The 24,342-nt window shown below is 47.9% G+C and overlaps 3 protein-coding genes across 7 annotated transcripts; 1 reads left to right on the forward strand and 2 right to left on the reverse strand.

Moving 5' to 3' along the window:
• Window positions 1-40: 40 nt before the first annotated feature.
• Window positions 41-23,255, forward strand: LRR1 (leucine rich repeat protein 1). 4 transcript variants are annotated; one of them, XM_065684222.1, is made up of 6 exons: window positions 41-60; window positions 7,204-7,262; window positions 12,122-12,244; window positions 14,446-14,544; window positions 18,853-19,580; window positions 22,254-23,255. In XM_065684222.1, exons 2-6 carry the CDS (start codon window positions 7,206-7,208, stop codon window positions 22,504-22,506), a joined length of 1,260 nt encoding a protein of 419 aa, XP_065540294.1. In that variant the 5' UTR covers window positions 41-60; window positions 7,204-7,205; the 3' UTR covers window positions 22,507-23,255. The 4 variants fall into 4 exon arrangements, with proteins under 4 accessions (XP_065540294.1, XP_065540295.1, XP_065540296.1 ...); XM_065684223.1 differs by lacking the exon at window positions 7,204-7,262; XM_065684224.1 differs by lacking the exons at window positions 41-60; window positions 7,204-7,262 and having other exon boundaries at window positions 12,162-12,244; window positions 18,887-19,580.
• RPS29 (ribosomal protein S29) lies at window positions 10,006-11,318 on the reverse strand. The gene is made up of 3 exons (XM_065684227.1): window positions 11,198-11,318; window positions 10,940-11,039; window positions 10,006-10,125 (listed from the first exon to the last, which is right to left on the reverse strand). Exons 1-3 carry the CDS (start codon window positions 11,257-11,259, stop codon window positions 10,117-10,119), a joined length of 171 nt encoding a protein of 56 aa, XP_065540299.1. The 5' UTR covers window positions 11,260-11,318; the 3' UTR covers window positions 10,006-10,116.
• On the reverse strand, window positions 11,381-14,011 carry LOC136016660 (uncharacterized). 2 transcript variants are annotated; one of them, XM_065684225.1, is made up of 3 exons: window positions 13,830-14,011; window positions 12,199-12,361; window positions 11,381-12,032 (listed from the first exon to the last, which is right to left on the reverse strand). In XM_065684225.1, the coding sequence occupies exons 2-3, from the start codon at window positions 12,234-12,236 to the stop codon at window positions 11,381-11,383; spliced, it is 690 nt and encodes a 229-aa protein (XP_065540297.1). In that variant the 5' UTR covers window positions 12,237-12,361; window positions 13,830-14,011. The 2 variants fall into 2 exon arrangements, with proteins under 2 accessions (XP_065540297.1, XP_065540298.1); XM_065684226.1 differs by lacking the exon at window positions 13,830-14,011 and adding an exon at window positions 13,293-13,404.
• Window positions 23,256-24,342: the final 1,087 nt, after the last annotated feature.

Here is a 24,342-nt window from a genome sequence, read left to right on the forward strand (position 1 = left end):
CTGAGCAAAGCCAAGCCCCCAAGGATGGTCTGCTGGGTTTCTCCTGCTGCTCTGAGCAAGGTAACATTTTTCCTATCATTACAAGAGAGCTAACAGAGAAGCAAACGGTAATTAAGCCATCAGAAGGCAGTGCAGACACGTTAGGATCCCAGGTGTTTGGTTAGGAAGGAATTTCTTCAGCATATGTGAAATCCTAGTTAAAATTCTCACGTTTTCTGTTTGAAATCCCAATTTTGCAATTACTGCAGGCACAGGATAGAGAAAAGCAAGGCTGAGCACAGCAAGGAGACAGTGCTAAATAAGCAAAACCCCGCTGCAAAGCGTGAAGCTTTAACCAGAGGCAGGACTTTAGCTATACTCTTTGCCAGGTGACATCCAAGAAATCCTTAGCTTTGGCACGGACTTCCCTTTGCAGAGCTCACTGAAGAGCCCCTCCCGCATAGGGCTGGGGGAAGCATGACAACAGTGTTTGCAGAGTTGTTTTTATTCAGCCAACAGCTGTCTGTGCAGTAAAAAGGGTCCCTCACTCCCATGTCTCTTTGCTCTGATGAAATACTAACTGTAAGCCACTACCACAGCCCAACAAGCCTCTTCTGATCTGGTGCCAGAAGAAAATGGTAGAAATCCACAGGCTGCAAAGGCAGCAACAGGGCTGTGGGATAAAGCTGGGCAGCTGAAGCTGCACAGAAGGAGAGGAGGGGGCAGCCTGAGCCTTTTTTTTAATTCTCTCCTCCCAAAACACAGACCTGAGCTGGATGCAGCTCCTCTGCAAATGCAGCAGGCCCGATTTCTGTCCCTGCCACCACTTACCCCCCCTGCTGCTCAAAAAAGAAAGGAGAAACATGGTGCATCTTGCAAACCACAGCAAGTCCAGCTTCACATTCTGACAAGAGCTCACAGGAAAATCACAGGTGGGGGCACACAGATACACACACAGAAGTGCAGGATGATGCTCTGTCTCTGCGTGGTTTTCAGCCCCTGTTTGATTAATGCACAATGAGTCACAGTGGCTGGGGCTCACTTACTGACCCGGGTACTAGCTGTCCCATGGGAAGCACGCATAGAAAACATGCAGGTTTCCCTTCAAGGTGTATAAACCCATCTGCTTCACAAGCTCCAAATACAACATGCTCCCTCGGGCATAAACACATTTTCCAAACTCTCACGCTTCAGGACTCATCCTAATTAGGAGAGTCTCCTGGACTGCACTACCAACAACGAGGCAGAGACCTGGAGTTTTCTCAGCACAGTATTATTTAATACTTAATGCTGAGCATTTGGTACAATGAAGTGCTGTTGTAACCGATCTGACATTGCAAGACCAAGATATTTGAGAATGGCAGCAGCTCTGCTCCAAGTCTAGTCAGCACTCTGAGCATAGAATCATTGTTGAATGGTACAATGGTTTGGGTTGGAAGGGACCTTAAAGCTCACCCAGTTCCAACCTCTCTGCCATGGGCAGGGGCACCTTCCACTACACCAGGCTGCCCAAAGCCCCATCCAACCTGGCCTTGTACACCACCAGGGATTAGGCAGCCTCAGCTTCTTCAGGCAACCTGTGCTATTAGAAGGCATATATATACAGAGGCTATTTGAACCGAGATTATAATAAAATATCATACATCGCTCAGCAAGCTGATGTCTAGAATACAGCAGAAATCCTGCTAACGGGGAAGACATCAATTTGATTTTTAAGTTTGTTTAAAGCAGTTTTAACACTAAACAAGTAAACATTTATAACTGAATAAATAGTTTTCAGTTTAGTCAAGGAGCATTCAGTTGATGTTGGCATAAATATTCAGTTATGGAAATTATTTGATTGAAATAGATTTTACATGCCATAAATAAACATTGTATGTGATGAACACACACTCCCAACAAGCGACGCGAATTAGAGAGCCACTGATGCCTAATGCCAGTCTTTGAAAATGTTTTATTTAGAAGCACTTCTGCTCACCACACAGCCAGCCAAATCCCATCTGCCTGGGGTTTCCTAGATGCTCATCTTGCCACATTATTAAACACTTGGAGCAGAAGCGTGGCTGCACAGGCAGTGCAGTGGGTGCTGCATCTCTGTCCCTGGGAGGTTCATCCAAGTGCTGGGATGGGGCAGGGTTAGCAGGAGATTGTGCTAAAGGAGCAAACAAAATTGTAAATCAGGAGCCTGCAACACTGAGCAGTGCTGCAGAACCAGCCTCCCTGGTGTTGGCCACCTGCAGAAATCGGGCTGAGAAATCCATGTATTTTCCCAAAATCTGCTGTGGCTTTGATGCTATCAGAGCTATGGACAGATGCGGGCACAGCAGTGATGCTCTCCCACAAGCAGAGAGCATTATCCTAGCACTAAGCATGGCTTTTAACCACATGAAGTGACACATAGATGCAAGTTAGACTTTTCAATATATTTATGTATAAATGCCCTGAAGTTGAGGGCTAGTTGTGGTGCCGGCAAAGATGGGGATAGCTCGACACAACCTTGTAAAGAAGCAGATGAGCTCAGCATTAAGTTGGAGAAAGTCAGAGATGACCTGACTAGTGATAAACAGCACTTTCATGTTGTGGGTATGTCTTAAATCTTTCTCCCCAAAATAAATTACAACATGTGCAGGACCAAAGCACGAGGCTGGCAGTGAAGCTGAGCCCAAGCCTGCAGGGAGGGGTATGACCACAAAACCAGAAGGAAAGGCAAGATCTGGAATTGCAGTTGATGTAAGGGTATTTTTATTGTGAGAGTGGTGAGGCACTGGCCCAGGTTGCCCAGAGAAGCTGTGGCTGCCCCGTCCCTGGAAGTGTTCAAGACCAGGCTGGATGGGGCTTGGAGGCATCTTGAGAACTAGATGGTCTTGAAGGTCCCTTCCAACCCAAACCATTCTATGATTCTACATCACACTTGTGACACCACCACAGTCACACGGGACCCAAGCAGGAGCAAGGAGAAGGGCAGAGGCACGGACTATGCCCCAATCCTGCCATAGCAAGGATCCAAACGCAGAGATTTCTCAAAAGAAAGCAAGGACAAAACACTGATAGGACAAATTCCCTGCATGCTACAACTTACCAAGAAAGTCTTGTATTTCTGGACACAGCCGCTCCAGCACCCTCACAACAACACAAACTGCAGGCAGACTGTGCCATCTAGCTTCTACACTCAGACACAGACTGCTGCACTGAGTTTTCCTGCACACACCACTCAGCTATACAGCTGAAGCTGTATCTGTTCAGGCATGGCAGAAACCCCTGTGCCTTTGGAGCTGGAAATCCATACTCTGCCACAAACCTCTCCCTGGCACAGACCAGGGCAAGGGGCTGCACTGTCCAGGGTCACTCTTGAAGGAAGCCTGCCTGGCATTACACCTCAGCAACACAAGGTGCCATCGCCAGTGACCTGCAGAGCCGGCATGGGGTGGCCCACTGGCCTACCACAGAGGAACACAGGACCTTCACATGGGCAGTAGCTGGACCACCTCCCACACCTGGACCAGACATCCCTTGCATCTCTCCTGGTTGAGCCTTGTGCCACTTGACCGACATCTGGCAGACACAAGAACCAGAGGCACTCAAAGCTGCATTTGGAGCAGAAGCTCTCACTCTGTGCCTGCTCAAAGCAACCACAGCCAAACACTCCAGGTCCCTTCCTCTTAGCTTGGGAATGGAGTGACAAACAGCTTTAAGCTCAGTGTCCTCCTCTCCAAGCACTGCCTGCAGCTGACACATGTTGAAGCAGCCATCAAACAGCCACAAGTGGAGCTTGCTCCTTGCAGGAATTCAATAATGTCAATACTGGGAATATCCACAAGTTGCTGTCCCTGCTTCAACACATCTCATGTTGCAGGAAGTGTTACCACAGTTTCACATCTCGAGAACTGAACCCCATGGCAAAGGAGCAGCCTGAATAAGGGCAAGGAGCTGGATCCTGATCCAGGTGATGGGGATCCACCTTGCTGGGCCTGGCACTCACCTTGAGATGCTGCAAGTAGGAAAACAGCCTGAGCACCACCCCCAGCCTTGTCCCACAAGCCACGCCACTGCAATAAACTAGATCTCAGTGAGTCAAAGACCACCTCTGCATGCAGGAGGGAGGGTCATCACAAGTCACAGGCTTTCACAATACCTGTGCAGCCACAGCTTACAATTTTTTCCTATCTGAGCATGTCAAACAGCTTCATTTCTCTAGCCTAAGGATGAGTTTAAAAGCCAATGTTTTACCCATAGCCTTGCAAATTCCTCCTAGAGCCTCCAAGAACCATAGACTTTGTCTGGTGCATAATCCAATGCAATTTAGTGTTTTTTCAACAGTCAAAATCCCCTGTAAACTCTATTTCAGCAATTAGAGTTTCATCTCTTTGAATGCTAAGACATCACTATCTTTTACTTGGCTCTAAGTAGGCAATGTTATTTCCCTACAGGAAAACATGTATTAGTTGTTCACCATTAATGCGAAGTCCTTGAAGAGTATTTTGATTTTAACTGTTCTTTAGGGGAATCAACAGCTCTTTACAAATCACTTTGCTTCCAAATAAGTTAGAGCTTCACATCTGCGTACCTTCAGAGACTGTAACCATCAGCTTTAGAAAGAAACAAAATGCAATTTTAACAATGAGCTCGGGAAATTCAAGGTTTTGGCACCTAGTCTTTGTTCTATACTGGGCAATAAATACCAAGTTAAGGCAGCAATAAGGTAAAAAGACATTACAGTTTGTACTACATCACCTTCCCACTAGACTTACAAGATGGGAGCAATAGAATAAAGAAAAGCAAGAACATTTAAAGCATTTGCAAAATTACAAGGTGACAATTTAGGTATTTTAATGTGAGCAAGGTAATTCAAAAACATATTTCAGCTTTTCTTTCAAATAGGAAGCTGCATTTCAATTGCTATCCCCAGCTATCTGGTACTATTTGGGATTTTTTTATTATTACTATTTCCCATCATGTAGGTAACGCAGGTGCTCTGGCTCTTAGCTCTCAGGACCAGATCCTCAGCTACTTTAGAGCACCACAGCTCCCTGCCAGGCAACAACACGCACACAGGTTCGAGAAAGAAGGTGCCTCCAAAGCCATTTTACCATCAGAAAGGAGCTTTGCTCAAGAAAGAGAGACAGATATCCACAACTCACTACCAGACTTGAATGTGTCTTGCAGCTCCAAGAGTCCAAATAATTCTAACATTGCTGCTATTTTCAAACATCTTAGGCTGGTATCCAGCATGGCGGCATCCTCCTGTCACCAAGACATCCGTGGGGACAGGAACACAGACATTTTCTATTAGGAAGTACCACAAGGACAGTTGTGGGTAGTAGGAGGCCAAGTTGAACACAGCTCTGTGCAGATTCCAGAAGTGGGAACTTGTCGTGGTTTAAACCCAGTCAGCCATAAACCAACCACGCAGTCTCTCTCTCACTCCCCCCCACCCTTTTCTTCCCCCCGGCTCCCAGAGGGATGGGGAGGAGAATCGAAAGCATGTAACTCCCACAGGTCGAGATAAGAACAGCCCAGTAACTAAGGTATAACACAAACCACTGCTGCTACCACCAATGATAATAATGACAAAGGAGATAACAAGGGAAGAGAATACAATACCACCCGCCAACTGATAATACCCAGCCCAGCCAAGCACCGACCGATACCTCATCCAGCCCCGCAGTGAACTAGCCCTTCCGGGTAACTCTCAGTTACATCCCGGGCATGACGTGCTGTGGTATGGAATACCTCTTTGGCTAGTTTGGGTCAGGCGTCCTGTCTCTGCTTCCTCCTGACTTCCCCTCCTCCCTGGCAGAGCATGAGGCTCAGAAAGTCCTTGGTCAGACCAAACATGTGAGCAGTAACTAAAAACATCGGTGTTATCAGCGCTGTTCCCAAGCAGAAAGTCAAAACACAGCACTGCACCAGCTGCTAAGAAGGAGAAAAAATGACTGCTACTGCTGAACCCGGGACAGAACTGCAAAGAACCTCACCTCCTGTTTTACATCTTTGCTGATTCTGCATTTCAGTGAAATTTTACATTACAGTCACAAGGTATCTGAAAAGAGTGTGAGTAAAAATGAGAAGCATCTTTCACAGTAAGAGGAAGCATGACTGCTTACAAGTTCAGGTGTTGGAAACTACTACCTTTAACACTAACCCTTGGTGCAAGTCATCTAGTTTCTCCCTGCTGTCAGTATGCTGCCCCCACACAACAGCTTAACCGAGTGCTACCAGCTCCTTCACCTCTGCAGCCCCTCAGCAGCATTCATGGCCATTCACATCAGCTGCTGAGACCAGCTTTTGCACCACAGCTCTGCATTCTCTGCTGGGGATCAGGAGCAACCAGCAGCAAACCTAACAAATCTTTCTGACTGTAGCATAATTTCAGATAATACTTAATAACAAAAGACTTATGCTTCCTCAGCGAGAGTCACTCAGAACCATGCTGAAGACAAACACACCCCAAGGATTCACCTCCCTGTGTACATCAGTGGAAACTGGAGAAAAGAACTAAAAACAATTGCTAGAGGAACTGAATCTTTTTATTAGTATTTATTTAGTGTAGAAGCTCACCTTTACACTGAGGAGTTTCCAGATAGGAACCAGAGATTTAATCATTTCTTATTCAAAGAGTGAGAGGCCCAACAATGTCCTTCAGCGGCAGCACAGCTGACTCTTCCCCAGGCCAGTACCAAACCTGGACTAGTACCAGCCAGAGCTCCGCTGGCAACCCCACATCTGCATCCCTTTGAGCCACACAGGGCTGCCTTTGGTTCCAAGAGGAACTGCTTTCTTATTGTCATCCTCCCAGGCTACCGCAGGCACACCACAACAGTCTGCATGGCTTTGTGAGAACTGGTGCATTGCTAGAATGTAGAAACTCTTGCAGAAATCTGTTCAGGCTAACAGCATTGCCCAAGGCAATGGGAAGATGGAAATCCTCTGAGCAAGACATCACCATAGTTATCTTTGAATCTTTGTATCAGGCTTGAACTACGAATTGATCTTATTTGGTGTTCCAGGACTTCCTGTTCCTTCCCTGTAGTTGGCTGAGTTTAGTCCCCTTGCAATGAAGCCATGGTAGCAGCTCTTAGGATAAAAACAACACACATCTCCCCAGATCACAAATAGTTTGGGTTGGAAGAGACTTTGAAGGTCATCTAGACCAAGCCCCCTGCCCACCATCAATGAGATCAGGTTGCTCAGAGCTCTGTCCAGTCTGACCTTGAATATTTCCAGGGATGAAGCATGGATCACCTCTCTGGGCAACGTGTGCCAAGTGGTTCACCACCCTCATGGTAAAATATTTCTCCCGTACATCTAGCCTTAATCAACCCTCTTTTAAACTAAAAAACCTTACTGTTTCTGGCTGACATACTTGCAGAAGCCCTCATTATTCTGTGTATCCCTTCCCGAGATCAGTTTCAGCTGTGCCCTAGCCTTCCTGACCCCACCCCTACATAACCAGACAGAACAACTGTGCTCTTCCCAGGATCCCTGTCCTTGTTTCCAAAGCCTGTGCAGTGATGTATATATCCATGCCACTAGTTGGTTTAATAACATTCTCACATTTATTTTGTGTTACTTACCAAATGTTTTTCCATGATTCATTAAATTAGGTTTCAGACAATAGAATCATAGAATACTTAGGGTTGGAAAGGACCTCAAGATCATCTAGTTCCAACCCCCCTGCCATGGGCAGGGACACCTCACACTAAACCATGTCACCCAAGGCTCTGTCCAACCTGGCCTTGAACACTGCCAGGGATGGAGCACTCACAACCTCCCTGGGCAACCCATTCCAGTGCCTCACCACCCTAACAGGAAAGAATTTCCTCCTTATATCCAATCTAAACTTCCCCTGTTTAAGTTTTAACCCGTTACCCCTTGTCCTGTCACTACAGTCCCTGACGAAGAGTCCCTCCCCAGCATCCCTGTAGGCCCCCTTCAGATACTGGAAGGCTGCCATGAGGTCTCCATGCAGCCTTCTCTTCTCCAGGCTGAACAGCCCGAACTTATCCTTAACATCCCTAGCCAAGTTTAATTCTAACTGGGCCTTAGCCTTCCTAACCTGGCCCCTAGCTTCCCGGATGACATCCCTGTACTCTACCCAGGCTGCCTGTCCTTGCTTCCACTTTTTATAAGCCTCTTTTTTCATTTAAATTTTCCTCAGCAGCTCCTTATCGATCCAAGGAGGTCTCCTGGCCCTCCTGCCGCACTTCCTTCTGGTTGGGATGCAGCACTCCTGAGCTTGCAGCAGGTGATCCTTGAATATCAACCAACAGTCTTGGGCCCCCCTGCCCTCCAGGGCTATATCCCATGGAACATTACTAAGCAGGCTCCTGAAGAGGCCAAAGTCTGCTCTTTTGAAGTCCAGGGCAGTGAGCTTGCTACACGCTCTTCTCACTCTCCTGGGGATCTCAAATTCAACCATCTCGTGGTCACTGCATCCAAGGCTGCCCTGGAGTACCACATTCTCAACAAGCCCTTCCCTGTTGGTGAGCACAAGGTCAAGCATGGTCACAGAATGGTTTGGGTTGGAAGGGACTTTAAAGACCTTCTTGTTCCAGTCCCCCTGCCACAGGCAGGGACACCTTCCACTAGACCAGGTGGCCCCATCCAAACCTGGCCTTGGAACAGTGCCAGGGATGGGGCAGCCACAGCTTCTCTGGGCAACCTGTGCCAGCACCTCACCACCCTCACAGGGAACAACTTCTGCCTAGTATCTGATCTAAATGTACCCTCTGGCAGTTTAAAGCCATTCCCCCTTGCCCTGTCCCTACATGTCCTTGTCAAAAGTCCCTCTCCAGGGCCTCTTGTCAGCCACTTTAGTACTGGATGGCTACTAAGTCCTAAACCAGTCACCAGCTTCCATAGCAGCACAGTACTAGCCCAAGTTCATCCAGCCAGCTGGGGAAAAAGCACTCTGGGCTCCATGCTGCTGCTGCTGCCAAGCCACAGCATTATCCCCACACACCTCTAACCCCTGCCTGGCAGCTGCATGTGCCGAAGTTCCTCACAGAAAGTTTGACACTAAAGCTCACTGAAGGCCCAAAGCTGTGAGGTGAGGCCTGCCTGCCTGCTAGCTCAGTGGTGAGCTTATGCCAGCAGGAACTATTTTACCACAGAAACCACAACAGGATCCACACACTTCAGTTCATCTGGGTGCTCAACAAAGACGAGGGGATGGTGCTCTCTGCATCAGGAGGAAGACTTTACCACCTCAGAATAAATGCTCCAGGCTCTGGGCCAGTACCTGAGTTTGCCCCTATTACCTCCTCACCACCATTGTTCAGTTTAATTCAGTAACCGCTGAGACAAAAGCAAAGCAATTAGGAATTCCCAAATGAGATCCAGAGCACACAGGGTGGAAGGGACCGGCCCACTTCCCATTTCAGGCATCACTGAAACATTCATCTAGTCAGTGATCTCACACAGTGACAAGCCTCAACGGCAGGACAGCACCCTGACACTTACAGTCCCTGTGGACAGAAAAAGCAAGCCCAACTCCAGGCCTCTGGCACACTGGTGGGTTTTTTATAAACTCAACTATCTTCAGACCTATTACACCACAACTTTAAATGCCTGGACACCTCAGGAAATGAGGTCCTCTTTCCATCTGAAATGGGAGATGTGGCTCCAACCACATTAATTCCCCGTATCTGGTATCAATTGTAATTTTTCCAACACACTGAAGCAATTAATCTCCCAACAAGCAAGGCAGGCTTGTGTACAGAGCTTGAAGTACAGTTCCACACAACAAACATGCCGCAACACCTGTTTCTACATAAGCCATTCATGCCTGGCCATTTTAACAGGACCATTCTACTGCACCGCTCACAAGCCTAAAGACTCAGGGGCATCACACGAGCATCAGCACTCTTAAGACCACCCAGGTTTGTGTAGGTAACTGAGAACAGCATGGCAGGCTCCTTTAGACCTATCCCCAGAGCAGCACACCCCCGCAAAGCGCCACTGTAAGCTATTAGAAGCCCCAGAGCCATCAGAACCTTTACAAAAGGCAAACATACACACATCAGCCAGATGGAAAGACTATTTATTGATTAGAGCTGTGCCAAGATGCTGCAGACGTGTCAGGGAGGCCCAGGGAAGCCCTGGGAGCTTCTGGCCACAGCTTCATCCTCCTGGTGCTCAGTCCAGCTGCGAGACAGTAAGAAAGACAAGATGAGTCAGTGGAAAAGATACACACAACCCTCCTGCACAATCATAGAACAGTCTGGGTTGGAAGGGACCTTCAGAGGTGTCCTGATTTCAGCTATCAGTGATTTTAAACCTGACTCAAACCAGCCAAAGGGGCATTCCATACCACAGCAGGTCACTCCCAGTATATAAACTGGAGGGAGTTAGCCGGAAGGGACTGATTGCTGCTCAGGTCAGGCTGGGTATCAGTCAGCGGGTGCTAAGCAGTTGCACCATGTATCACCTGCATTTTCTGAGCTTTCATTTTTTCTCATTTCCTATTATTATTGGTATTTCCCATTATTACTACATTTTTAGTTATTAAACTGTATTAAGCTGTGCACAAGCAGCTACATCTTGCCAAGTTACTGACTGGGTCTAAACCATGACAAAAACCCATGTAGCCCAAGCCCCCTGCAATAACCAGGGATACCTTCAACTAGATCAGCTTGTCCACAAACATATCCAGCCTGGCCTTGATGGCGCATCCACAACCTCTCTGGGAAACCAGTGCCAGTATTTCAACACCCTCTTTGTAAAAGATTTATTCCTCACAGCCAGCCTGAATCTCACCTCTTTTAATCTAAAACCATTACTCTTGCCCTATCACAACAAGCCCTGCTAAAAAGTGTCTCCCCGTGTTTCTTACAGGCCCTCTTTAAGAACTAAAGGGCTCCAATAAGGGCTCCCTGAAGCCTTCTCTTCTCCAGGCTCAAACACTCCATCTCTCTCAGCCATTCCTCACAGGAGAGGTGCTCCCGCTGCCGGCGCTTACCTTGATAAAGCCGATGTCCTTGGCGTACTGGCGGAAGCACTGCCGGCACATATTCAGCCCGTACTTGCGAATGAGGCCGTGGCGGTTGGAGCACACGCGGCTGTGAGGGAAGAAGAGAGCAAGGCCGGTCGGGGGAGTAATGGCGGCGAGCGGCAGAAAGGAAATGAGAGATAAAGAGTGAGAGAACTACCGCAGGAGGCCCGGCAGGCCACGGCAGGCCAAACGACCCCCTGGAGGACCTCCGGGGTGCATACTGACCAGGAGCGGGAGCCCTGGCCGAACTTCCTGGGGTGGCTCCAGTAGAGCTGCTGGTGCCCCATGCTGCCGCCGTCCTCCTTCCGCAGAGAGAAAGATGGCGGCCCGCGCACACGCTGACCACCCCTGCCCGGCGTCCCGCCCTGCACCGCGGCGCGCCCGCTTCCCCGCCCTCCGCTCCTGACGTCAGCGCTGTGCCGGGTCTAGGGGCGGCAGCGCGGCTCCCCCAACCGCCGGGCGCGGTGGCGCGCGCCTGTAGTCCCAGCTACTCGGGAGGCTGAGCCCGCCGGATCGCTTGAGCCCAGGAGTTCTGGGCTGCAGTGCGCTATGCCGAGCGGGCGTCCGCGCTAAGGCCGGCATCAATATGGTGAGCCCCGGGGAGCTGGGGCACACCAGGTTGACTAAGGAGGGGTGAACCGGCCCAGGTCGGAGACGGAGCAGGTCAAAGCTCCCGTGCCGGTCAGTAGCGGGATCGCGCCTGTGAATAGCCACTGCAGCGTAGCCTGGGCAACACAGAGAGACGCGGGTTCCTTTTGACACCCGCACACGCACCCGCACCGCCTCCCCACGAACCGCCGACGGACCCGCGTTTTGCCCCCGAGGGGACACACGGGCCCGGCACACACCGCCTCCTGCCGGAGCAGGGGACACAAGGGTCCGGCACACACCGCCTCCTGCCGGAGCGCCGCGGCACCGCCTTTTCAACACGAGAGGACCCGACACATTACCGCCTCCTGCTGGAACACCACGGCATCTGCGCGCACCGCCCCCTGCTGGCGGCCCAGCGCAGTGGCGTTCTGGGCTCGCGTGCTCTGATGCCAGTAAAAATAGTTGGCTCCTAAAAACGACAAAGCAAGTTTAAAACCCTAAGCCTTGTCCTTAAATAAAGTACTGAAAGGACTCATGGATTTTATTTTGTTTCCCCAGTGCTGGCTACTGCAGCGAGAACTGATGCTGTTTCGCAGGGGATCAGTTGAGACCACGGTGCTGCTGTCCTCACTCACCTTGTCCTCACCTGCTGCCACCCTGCAGCAAACTCCATGCATGCAGGTTAGTTTCCACCTGGTGAGTGCCTTTGAGCCAGGAGTTCTCTCAGATTCTATGGTATTGTCCCAGTTTCTACTGTATCCCAGCCCAGAGCAAGTTTTCCCAAGTGCTGCCATTTCACTGTCAGAGATCATAGCATTACAGAATGGCTTGGGTTGGAAAGGACCTTAGAGGCCATCTAGTCTCATTCCAACTCTCCTGCCACAGGCAGGGACACCTTCCACTAGACCAGGTTGCTCCAAGCCTCATCCAACCGGGCCTTGAACACTGCCAGGGATGGGGCAGCCACAGTTTCTCTGGGCAACCTGTGCCAGCGCCTCACCACCCTCAAAGGGAAGAGTTTCTTACTAATACCTGATCTAAATCTACCTCTGTCAGTTTAAAGCCATTCCCCCTTCTTCCATTCCTACATGTCCTTGTCAAAAGCCCCTCTCCACCTTTCTGTTTGGCCCCTTTAGGTACTGGAAGGCTGCTTTGTAACAGGACATTCCCGACCTGCCCTCTACCAAACCACTTTCATATTGCAAATTCTTTTTTCAAATTTTTCATGTTATTGAATTTTCCCCTGTTGTTTTGGCAATTAGTTTTTCATAAGGCCTCACAGGGTGTCACTGGCATCTTAGTCAACCACATGGCAACCATATCTTGCAGTGGGTGACCATGGCTTTTTACCCAAGCTTGGTTTCTGAATGCCCATCACTCATTCCTAGTGGCTCTACCTAAGCCAATTCTAGCAGCAAAGCCCCCTTCAGCCACTCCATCCCAGCCATACTGGGGACAGGGGTCCAGAGGAGATGCTTTGTCACTGGCTGCCATTTCTGCTGACACTTTGCTAGGCAGAACCTCAGAGGGAACACTGGGAGAGCCGGTACCTTCACTAACACGGGATTCCTTGTAAAACTTGTATTCCTCCATTACATACAATTGTAGAAACTGCCCAAAAGATTTGGCTGTGGTGCTGGACCTGCAGCACAGAGCTGCCTGCCCCGCTAAGCAGCCATGCCCCACCACTGAGGCTGGGCCAGCGACTGCCCCGTTCCGTGTTCCTCACCCCTGGCCTGGGCTCCTCCAGCACGGGAAGCGTGCCGCGCTCACCAAGCACAGGGGCATCGGGGCCAGAGTGGCTGTTTGGGTGCTCCCCTGTGTCCCCTCACACTCGCGGTCCCCTCGGCTCCCCCGTGTCCCCTCGCACTCCCGGTCCCCCCAGCTCCCCCGTGTCCCCTCACACTCGCGGTCCCCTCAGCTCCCCGTGTCCCCTCGCACTCCCGGTCCCCCCAGCTCCCCCGTGTCCCCTCACACTCCCGGTCCCCTCGGCTCCCCCGTGTCCCCTCGCACTCCCGGTCCCCCCAGCTCCCCCGTGTCCCCTCACACTCGCGGTCCCCTCAGCTCCCCGTGTCCCCTCGCACTCCCGGTCCCCTCAGCTCCCCGTGTCCCCTCACACTCCCGGTCCCCCCAGCTCCCCCGTGTCCCCTCACACTCCCGGTCCCCTCGGCTCCCCCGTGTCCCCCCCCGTGTCCCCTCACACTCCCGGTCCCCCCGGCTCCCCCGTGTCCCCTCGCACTCCTCAACACCTCCGCGCTCCCCTCACCCCCGCCGTCCCTCGACCCTTCCCGCCGAGTCGAGCCGGCCTCCTCTAGGGGGCGCTGCCACAGAGCGCCTCCTGAGGGCCCCTCACTAGGGCTACTTGGGGTGCCCGCGCTGCCGGTACCGCCGGTAACACCGCCCTCTCTTCCCTTCCCGCCCCGCGAGCTCTTCCGCCGGGCGGCCCTGCGGCCCCTGGGCTGGCGGCGGAGGGCGGGATGGCGGGAGCCAGGCATTACGGTGGGCGCCTGTGCGCGGCAGTGCTGAAGGCCCCCGAGTGGCGCGGTGCGGCGTGCCCCGCCCGCCCCTGAGCGGGCCGTTGGTCGGCGGCGGGGCGGGCGGTGATGCGGCTGCAGTGCGAGGTGGAGGTGGTCAGCCGGCTCCTGCCCACCTGCGGGCTGCGGGGTCGTGGCCGCGGCACCAGGGCGCTGCTCTCGCTCGGCCGCCCGCCCGGACGGGCGCAGGGCGGCGGCGTTTACCTCATGGTGTGCACGGCGCGGGACCGGGTCGGTGCTCGCTACAAGGTGGGAACTGCGGCGGTGGGGGGACCGGACCGGAGGGCGGGGCGGGCCCTCTCGCCTCTCGTCCCGCCGCGGCTGCTGAACGCCCGCTGTGCCTCATAGGTGCAGGAGAACATCGAGCGGTTCTTCACCCGGTTTGTGGAGGAGGGCAAGGCCACCGTTCGCCTCCGGGAGCCCGCCGTGGACGTCTGCCTCAGCAAGGTGGGTGTGGGGCCCGGGACGCCGGCGGGGAATCGGTGCCGTGCCCGTGCGAGAAACCGTGTCGAGGTGGCTCGGGGGAGGGTCCCTTGGCTGCCTTCTGTGCCTGGGGTCCGTCTTACAGATTCTACACAGCGAGTTAGTTTCGACAGTCGTCTTTGACCTGCCGCAACTTTGGCATGGATGTAAACGAAGCAGCATGAAGGAGCCTGGCTTTCTGTGCCCTCAGTAAGGACAGCAAAAAGAGAAAATGAGTGAGCTCACTCATTTTGTGCTAGGAAGGCTGAGCCCAGCTCATTTGTTGGGTTGCTTTCTGGTTCTCCCTCCTGCACCCTTCGGGGGAAAAGTCCGTTTTCCACATTATTCTTTATTGCTTATTTAGAGAGAAACAACTCTTTTCATCTCTCTGATACAATATCTTGCTACTTAGCTGTATATTCCATTAAAAAAAAAAGTTACGGTTTACAGCCTTTCTAATGAAAAAAGAAAAAATAAGAATACTTTTGTATTAGCAGACAAGCAGTGTCAAAGCTGGAGACACACATGATATGGATCAGCAGTACATGCACCATCTCACTTAAACATTTAGCTGGTAGTGGAACTCAATGTATTTACACTTCATCATCTATTTGGAAGCTATAAAGTGTTTTTAATAATATTAAGCTCACAAAAAAATCCTATATTAACATTCATTTTTCCTGTGCCTGTTCCAGTAAACTTGTTGCCTTGTAGCAGAGGAAAGTGGGAGAGCTTTTCTAAAACCTCAGTTAGGATATGTAAATAAAAGCAAATAATATTGGTTGCTTGTTTGGAAAATCAGCTTGACTTTCTGTTGTAAACATGATTCTTTGGCCTGAAGGAGGTCCTTTAATAATTTCAGTGATGTACAGCCTGAGTAGCTGTAATCATGAGTAGTGAAGCTTACTCCTTCGCAGGCAGAATGCTTCCTAAGGAGAAATGCACAAGGTGTGCTTAAACTGCACCAGGACTAAGAACGGTCTTTCTGGAGTGAAGCAGAGCTCAGGGCAGGCTGCAAGATCTGCTTGAGCAACATAGTGAATTAATACAATTTATAATTCTCCTTTTTAGTACCATACTAGGTATTTAAAGGCTGCTGGCAATTTTCTTCTTGATTAAATAGCTGTAATGTGGGGGGTATTTAGCACTGTTTTCAGACCTGAAATTAAGATATCTGCCTACAGATATCTCAGCATGCTCTGGAGCTCTGTGAGCTCAAATTATGTTCCATGGAGGTGTAGCCATGGAGTGAAGCCTAGAGAGCTTGCTTTATGGCTGAACAAATGGGGGGGGAGAGCAAGGGAAACAAAATTTATTGATAAATGTATTAAGAAGAAATATGGTTGTTCAGCCTGGAGAAGGGAAGACTTCTGTGAGACGTTAGAGCAGCTTCCAATACCTAAAGGGGCCAACGAGAAAGCTGGAGAGGGACTTTTACGAGGGCCTGTAGGGATAGGAGAGGGGGGAATGGCTTTAAACTGTCAGAGGGGAGATTTAGGTTAGATACTGGAAGTTCTTCCTAATATGAGGATGGTGATCTAATGAAACAGGAGTTAGGGTAATGACCAGACTTGCCCCAGGCAGGCTAGATCCTTGCTCCTTATTTTAACCTGGTACTGTCAGGTTACTGACACTGTCAAGAACCTAATACTGTCAAGCTCCAAATCCACTGAATTCTTCCAAAACAAGTAAAACTGTGCATTCCCCTTAAGTGCTCCAAATTCAGAAACGCAATTAAAGATATTTGATAAGTTTTCTGTGATGTTTCTGCTAGTCTTTTATGATTTTTATGATTTTAGGCTGAGAAAGTTGGGGCTGTTCAGCCTGGAGAAGAGAAGGCTACGTGGAGACCTCATAGCAGCCTTCCAGTATCTGAAGGGGGGCTATAAGGATGCTGGGGATGGACTTTTCATTAGGAACTGTAGTGATAGGACAAGGGGTAACGGGTTAAAACTTAAACGGGGGAAGTTTAGATTGGATATAAGGAAGAAGTTCTTTACTGTAAAGGTGGTGAGGCACTGGAATGGGTTGCCCAGGGAGGTTGTGAGTGCTCCATCCCTGGCAGTGTTCAAGGCCAGGTTGGACAGAGCCTTGGGTGACATGGTTTAGTGTGAGGTGTCCCTGCCCATGGCAGGGGGGCTGGAACTAGATGATGTTAAGATCCTTTCCAACCCTAACTGTTCTATGATTTCATTACATAAAGGCTTCTCAACTCTCAAAGACAGACAAAGTCCTGGTAAGAAAGAGATTTCAGGTACAAAGGTATGACTGTCCCAATTGCGTGCAACTACTAGCATGTAAAATCCCACTTTGTGTTTTGCCAGGTGGTGCAATTTGTTGCACTTGGCCACATAAGAAATTAAGTTGAGAAATGTTGGTCTGGAGCATTCAACCCTGGAGCAAAAAAAAGCCATTGTGTTGGATTTTTTTCTCTTCAGCAGGCCTGTGCCTGCTGCATTGCACACAAGGTCCAAAATCTATGTAATCTCTTGATTGCCTTGTCATTACGCATTTAGCTCTGAAATGAGACCTGTAAGGCATCAGCTCAGCACAGATTAACTTCTTTTCCCAGCTTCTTTTCTGTGGTTGACACTTCAGACTTGTGGCAGAAAATTTCATCCTGAGCACTTCCAACTAGTTCTTTGGGTTTGAGTTGTGGTTGTTTTTTTTCTTACGTGTACCTTAGTATTTTTTCAATGTATTCAGGGTTTCTCAGCAGCATCTTTACAGATACAGTACTGTCTTTGTGAAGTATTGTGGAGAAAATTTGATAGAGGTATCTGTCATGCCTCATGCTTTGAGAGCAAAGAAATATTGCCTGTAACTTCATTTTAATGTATAGTTATTTATTTCATTTGATTTTACGGCTCTGGAGGACTTTTTCTCCAATTTCAGTTAGCTTCATATTACACTTGGAAATACGACACATTTGCCTGTAGTTAGGGCACCATTCTGAGGCTAATTTATTCAGAACGGCTGAGATAATGAATGTTGGTGGTCTTGGATACAAAGGTTTTTGATGTGCAACTTTCCCATTTCTGGAGGGTATCACATCAGGAGTTAAGAGAATAGATGTTGTCGTGGTTTAAGCCCAGCCAGTATCTCTGAACCGCGCTGCCACTCACTCACTCCCTTCCTTCTTCCCCCCGCCAAAAAGGCTTAAACCATGACAGATGTGCATGGGATGTTTCAGTTTTAGGGTACTGGTGCAGTCAAATACGTTTGACCATTATTGTCTTTATGTCACATTAGCATCCAGAAGTCTCCAAGACGATTGCTCTGTTGTGCTAGGTGCTTATAGCATATTATATAAGATAGTTGTCTACAATTTAGTATAATCAAATACACTTCAGAGTAAAATTTTCTTTCAGGTGCAGAAATGAATGTCACTAGGTTTGGGTAAGTTACAGCTAGGAACAGAGTGCAAACTTCTCAACCCTGAGCCATGCCAAAACTCCAAGTTTGTTCTTTCCTGCAATAGGAGACGACTTTTACTTGCATGGACGTATTGTGCTTTTTATTTTAGAATTCACTTTATAGCTTAGTGTCTGTCAGCTGCACAGCTTGAGAAGCGACTTGCTGGCAAATCTAGAGAGAAATATTTGGTCACCTTCCTGTTCATGAAAGTTAATTATATCAGTACAACAAATGTAGCACAGCTTTCTTGACTTTTATTTAAAATTCATCTGATACTCCATTAATTTAACTGTCTTAATTGGCATTGTATTATATCCCAGCTAAAGCAAAATTGGTCAGTTTTTGCAGAAGGGCTGCAAGTAATTATCCTTTGATTCTGGTACAACAAACCAGAGTTCTGTGTGACCAGAAGCATTTATCTAACCTGCCTTGAAGCTTTCTGTCTGTTGCATTTAACATCAGCTTCCATCCTTTTCTGTCTTCTCTTTAGATCTCAGATTTCCCCACATGTGTTCCTGTAAACTGTCCCCTTTATCATGTTACAGGTTAGGAAGATCACAGTGTGTCAGGTGTTTGTTCTGTACTTTATTTTCAGCTGTGAATTCAGTGCTTTGTTTCTTTTCTGAGTAATGCAGCAGTTTGCTTGATCTAGATTATTCAGAAAGGTCATAACTTTCCATTCAAATTGCATGCCATTTGTTCTTAAATACTGAAAACAGCACATCAGCCTAATAAGCCCGACTTGTTTCCCTTTCCCATTTCATTGCCCTGCTGAGTTAGTAGCCCCTGATCCATGTACAGAATAGTTCAGAAAGTGTTAGTTAAATGAGCACAAGAGTAAAGAACTTTTAATTCCACATTTGTGTTTTCCTGTAGGCAAATGCCAGCAATTTAAAGAATTTCCTTTCAGCTGTGAGACTGGCTCACCAAGGGACCAACACAGAAGCTCTCCCTCTGTCAACTTTGGTACCAGCAAAGAATTCGGAAGTTGAAAAACCTAAGACAAAAATGATCATAACTTCAAGAAGGGACTACCCTCTCACCAAAAACTTCCCTTATTCCCTCGAACACCTCCAAGCCTCGTACTGCAAACTGGCTCGTATCGACGTGCGTGTGCTTTGCTTGAAGAAACTCCGAAAACTAGACCTAAGTCATAATCACATTAAGCAGCTGCCAGCTACTATTGGTGACCTGACCTGTCTTCAGGAGCTTATTTTGCACGACAATCACCTGGAGTCCTTCAGTGGGGCTCTGTGCAACTCCACCCTTCAGAAATCTCTTCAGTTCTTGGACTTGAGCCAGAACAAAATCAAAGCACTTCCAATTCAGTTCTGCCAGCTGCGAGAACTTGTGAATTTGAAGCTGGATGACAATGAGTTGATTAGGCTGCCGTTCAAGATTGGCCAGTTAGATCATCTACGCTTTCTGGCAGCAGCTCGAAACAAACTTCCTTTCCTGCCCAGTGATTTTAGGAAACTCTGTCTTGAGAGCCTGGATCTCTTTGGAAATCCTTTTGAACAGCCCAGTCCGCTTGTTCCCAACATACAATTGCAAATACCATTGACTTTATTAGAGTGTGCTGCAAGAGCAACCATAAATTACAGGTAGGAGTAGCATGATGGGTACATACTGCACCTATGCTGTTTCAAACCTGTTGAGTCTAAACTTTCCTGGCTTGTTTGGGTTTTAGGGTTTTTTTGTTGTTGTCGTCCCAGTCAGTGGCTATTGCTCTTACTACTCTTCACCTATTAAAAATCATAAGGTTAAAGTTCCTTTGAATTCCACTTGTAAAATCATCCCTTTGTTATACAGGATAACACAGGAAATCGGTGATGTGGAAGCATTTAGAGAAAGTTATAGGTTGAAATGGTTTTATCCACAAAATGGAGTACTGTAACAGAATATTCTTGCCTAACTATGGTAAAAGAGAATCAGATCTACAACCCTGAACCACTTTTGGCATTTAGTATTGAGGAACTTACGTTACAGTGGATTTTGTGGCACCGATCATGTTTTGTGTTGGGCTCTAGCTTGGGAATTGCTTTCAGACATGGTTGCTTTTCATCTTGTGCTCACATTAAAGCTGCATGCTACCTGTTAGCCTGTTGCTATCTTCTCCTCTGTGAAAATCGTGTGTTGGCAAAAGGTAACCTACCTATACAGCTTCTAGTTGTAGCCACGGATTGGTCTTCCCCTGCTGGAGATGGGACCTTCCACAAGCTGAGCAGGGTTAGAAAGGTACAGTGAAGTGGCTTCACAGAGGGCAAATGTTATGGTGAAGTCAGTGTTAGCAACTGCAGGCATCTCCCTACTGTAGGTTTTCCTTAGGCTGTTAATTTCCTTTGGTGTGGGAGTGAGGGTGTTCTGTCTCAGGTAGAGAAGCCCAGTTCTGAGGTAATTTGAAAAATCTTATTTCACCAAGTAAACACTGTCCTTGCCAGGCTGCTCTTCCGTATCAGCTTTCTCACCTTCCCCCACACTGCTCACATGGCTCTGCCTGCATGCTGCCACTGATCTTTCCCATACCAGCCACTGCTACTCCCACCCTCCTCTGGGTGGAAAGGGAGCAAGAAGATGGAAAAGAGTCATGGGTACAGAAAGGGGCTGAGACACAGACCTAAGGGGTTCCTAATCTACATTCTGTGCTCATTCCTCCCTTGGGGGTGGGGAGCGCCCCATAAACCTAGGTTAATTACTCTGAAGCCTGTGCTAAAGATGTCCACAAGCATGCAGGGCACACCCAGCAAATGAGTTGAGCAACCAAATGTTCTGGTTCATATCTTTCTGACCTTGCTGATGTTATTAAAGTAATTAAACTCCACGTGTCTCCTTTCCCAACCTCATGTAAATTGCAGTGATTTCGATTGAAATATTCTATCATGTTTGTGGCATTTTGGCTTGATTTTTTTTTTTTTTCCCTAGAGAATATAATCTGTCAGCACCAGACACATTCTGGTGCTCAGTTACATTGCCAGAGTACTTAAGGCATAACCCCAGCTCCTGGCCCCCATGCAGAAGGCTTGGAAAAAAGGGCACCACACAGGACAAGAAAGGCTTTCTGCTCCAGGAGCCTCAGTGAGACAAGGGGCAACGGAAACACTCCCCTTGCCTACGGGTCTCTGATTATTATTAGGAGACAGCATTGGTCAGAGTGCTCCTTATTATCTTAAATGGAAAAGAAAATAGGTCTAACAAGTGGGCAACAGGCATTCTGTCTGACATTCACTGGCTGTGAAGAGTAACAAAGAATGTCAAACAGGAGTGATGATGGGCTATAAAAACCTTGAGAAAGGAAGAAAACAGGAGGAGGGAAGATGCAAAAGCAAATGTTGGGACATCAATCTTCCTAGTGGCATTCTGGGCAAGTATCAGCTGTGATTGTGCTTTTCCTGATTGGAAAAAAGGGTGTCCTGAAATAGAGGTGGTGAAAAAAATCCCCACAGTAGTCTTAGCTGTGTGGATGATGGTATATAGAAAGAGTTGGGAATACGTAGGTGTAGTCGGGATGTGAGTCAGTGAGACCTATGGTGTGAATCTGGAGTGACAGCTGGACACTGGTGATACCCACACTGAAGTTAACTTGATGGAGTACTTCAGGGAAAACATACAGTTTGTGTCCCAAACACAATGCCACTCTGCTGTGAATTTAAAAAGAAGCAATTCTTGTTCTTGTCTCTGGATGTTATTATTGACATGATGGACAAAAAGAGTGGTGTATCAAAAGAACCTTAATTTATTGCCTGCAAGGTAGTACTACTGCAAAGAGGCTCCTGTTTCCTCTAGAACCAGTGTTTTTATGCTACTACCACTTCCTCATGTTAGATAGTGAGGAGCAAATAACAGGTGCTTTGTCAGGCCAGGATGAAACACAGCGATCTTCCTGGCTAGCATGAGGGAAGAGCAGAGATATGCCCAGTTGTCTCATTATTCTTAATTTTTTTAATTCTCTAATTCTGTATCACTGTGATCCAGCCTGTTAAAATTTGTGTGAGCTCTCTGCTTCTTGTTGCAGCATCTTCTGGAGTTCAGGTCCTTGGTACTTAGGGGTTAGTCTGTAACATGGTTGCATGTTAAAAACAGTCACTAAAAGTGTCAGTCTTGGAAAGCGGTGTTTAATTCCTAACGAGTCCAGTATCGCAAGTGGCAGAATTTCAGACTTGCCTTATCTCTGATCTTGGAATAGGGTTTCTTCCAACTGGTGCATATGGTGTGTCACTGTGTTTAAGTGACATTGGTTAATTTTGTAGTGAATTCACACTTTTTATCTTGTTCAACAGAATCCCTTATGGTTGTCATCTCCTACCTTCTCACCTTTGTGAAGATCTGGAAGTGGCTAAAACATGCCAGTGTGGAAGTGCCTGTCTGAGCAGCTTCATTCAGATCACAGTAACCATGAATCTCCACCATGTAGCTCACACTGTGGTCCTTGTGGATAACATGGGAGGTACGGAAGCACCCATCATCTGCTACTTCTGTTCTCTAAACTGCTATTCCCAGTTCCTGGATAGGTACCTCCAGAGTAATGGGTGACCATTACTGGGCACAAAAGCTCTACCTGGCGTTCTGTCCAGTGACAGAGGAGCCTGAAACTGTTATCTGCTTGTTACCCACACGTGCTGTCATAGGATGTTTGCTGCCAGCAGCAGATGTCAGCCCTGCAGTGAGGGGACACTGTCAGTCCGGGCTGGTGGCCCGACTGTTCCTCCACTAGTAGAATCTCCCTTTGGTTGGAATAAAAAGTGATGCTTAGCCTGAATGAATCTTCCTTAGAATGTATTTTGCTTTTTTTTTTTTCTTATTTCCTATTACCTTGACTTTGTTTGGAGTATCATGACAGTTTTCTTTGTTTCGTAAATTAAGTGGTTTCTTGTTGCTAGAAGGAAGGTGAGCTTGTATCAGATTGCTTTGCTTACACTCGAGGCTCTGAATTCTGCTGACAGAAGACAACTTTATCACTGGACTGTACCTTTCCCAACTTGTTTACTGTAGAGCAACTTGGTAGGCTGCTATGAGAAGAAATTACAGTGTGAGCAGTTCAAAACTGGTCATGTAATTCCAGGTGCTTCTTTTTTAAGAGTTCTGTTACAGCATTCTCACTTCAAGCAGGGACCAGCATCGCTGGTTTTTTACCAGAGCAAACATTTTTCATTTTATCTATTTGTAATACAAGAAATGTCTTTTTCTAAATGTGTCACCTAAACTTTGTTTCTTAACTCTTACGTTTTAAAGATTGTTGAATTGTTCACTGAGTCAACTTATTAAATTTTGCAACCCTTCTATGTACACGTGAATTGTGGTTTCTCTAATGAGTTTTTCATTCAGTGTTCAGTGTATTCTATGGATTAGCTGCTGGCCTTTGTCCTGGTGAAGATACCGAAAGACATGAGAGTATCCACATACCCTTATTTCATGTCTTGTCAGTGCTCCGTGGCTTGTATATTGACACAGCATGGAACAGAACTCCCTTGAAATATCTTTAGGCATCCCATGCCCACATAACACACGATGGCTTGGAGGGAGCACGTCACACTGTTTATTTTTGAGGCAGTATTGACTGCCCAGGAGTGAATTACATTTGCATCCCTCAGGGTCATAGGTAAGTACACTGCTGTGGCAATTATTTGTAGTTTCCATGGGAAAACAAGACACCTGTTGTTACTCATTGCAGAACTGATCTAGACTTGGCTTCAAGGCACGGCTAAATGCCATGCACAGTGTGAGGAGCAGCCTGAAGGGCAGCAGCAGGCTTTGGAAGAAAGCACTGGCTTGCAGGCATCATTTAACATCTCCTGTGTGAGTACAACCTCTATCCATGTTCTAAATATCATCAGTTTCAAACTCTTTCCTAATCTAAAGACAAGGGTAACGGGTTCAAACTTAAACGAGAGGTTTAGGTTAGATACAAGGAAGAAGTTCTTTACTGAGGGTGGTGAGACACTGGCACAGGTTGCCCAAAGAAGCTGTGAAGGCTCCATCCCTGGCAGTGTTCAAGGCCCGGTTGGACGGAGTCTTGGGTGATACGGTTTATTATGTGGTGTCCCTGCCCATGGCAGGGGGGTTGACCTAGATGATCTTAAGGTCCTTTCTAACCCTAACTGTTCTATGATTCTATGATTCACAACAGAAGTAAACACTGGAGCATGCTTACTGAAGGGCTCTGCTCTGACTAGGCCAAGAGACGTGTTTTCCTGAGGAAAAGCAACCTTTATTCCAGAAATATTGAGTGTCGTTGAAGCTGTCTGCGAATGTCAAAACAACTTGACTGTGTTCTTTTTATACAGTATTTGTGAAACGGCAACTTCTAAGCAACTATGGGATGATACAGATGAATCATTCCTTATATATTGCTCCTCAACCACAGAGAAC

Source organism: Lathamus discolor, chromosome 6 (genome assembly GCF_037157495.1).
Source record: "Lathamus discolor isolate bLatDis1 chromosome 6, bLatDis1.hap1, whole genome shotgun sequence".
In the NCBI taxonomy this organism is placed as follows: Eukaryota; Metazoa; Chordata; class Aves; order Psittaciformes; family Psittacidae; genus Lathamus; species Lathamus discolor.

Coding starts and splice junctions, on each gene's coding strand:
- LRR1 (XM_065684222.1), top strand. CDS start 7,206: ATGAAGCATGGATCACCTCTCTGGGCAACGTGTGCCAAGTGGTTCACC. Junction 7,263..12,121: donor AGTGGTTCACCACCCTCATG/GTAAAATATTTC, acceptor TTGTTTCCCCAG/TGCTGGCTACTGCAGCGAGA. Junction 14,545..18,852: donor TGGACGTCTGCCTCAGCAAG/GTGGGTGTGGGG, acceptor GTTTTCCTGTAG/GCAAATGCCAGCAATTTAAA.
- RPS29 (XM_065684227.1), bottom strand. CDS start 11,259: ATGGGGCACCAGCAGCTCTACTGGAGCCACCCCAGGAAGTTCGGCCAG. Junction 11,040..11,197: donor GGCCAGGGCTCCCGCTCCTG/GTCAGTATGCAC, acceptor CTTCCCTCACAG/CCGCGTGTGCTCCAACCGCC.
- LOC136016660 (XM_065684225.1), bottom strand. CDS start 12,236: ATGGAGTTTGCTGCAGGGTGGCAGCAGGTGAGGACAAG. Junction 12,033..12,198: donor TGGCAGCAGGTGAGGACAAG/GTGAGTGAGGAC, acceptor TGTCGTTTTTAG/GAGCCAACTATTTTTACTGG.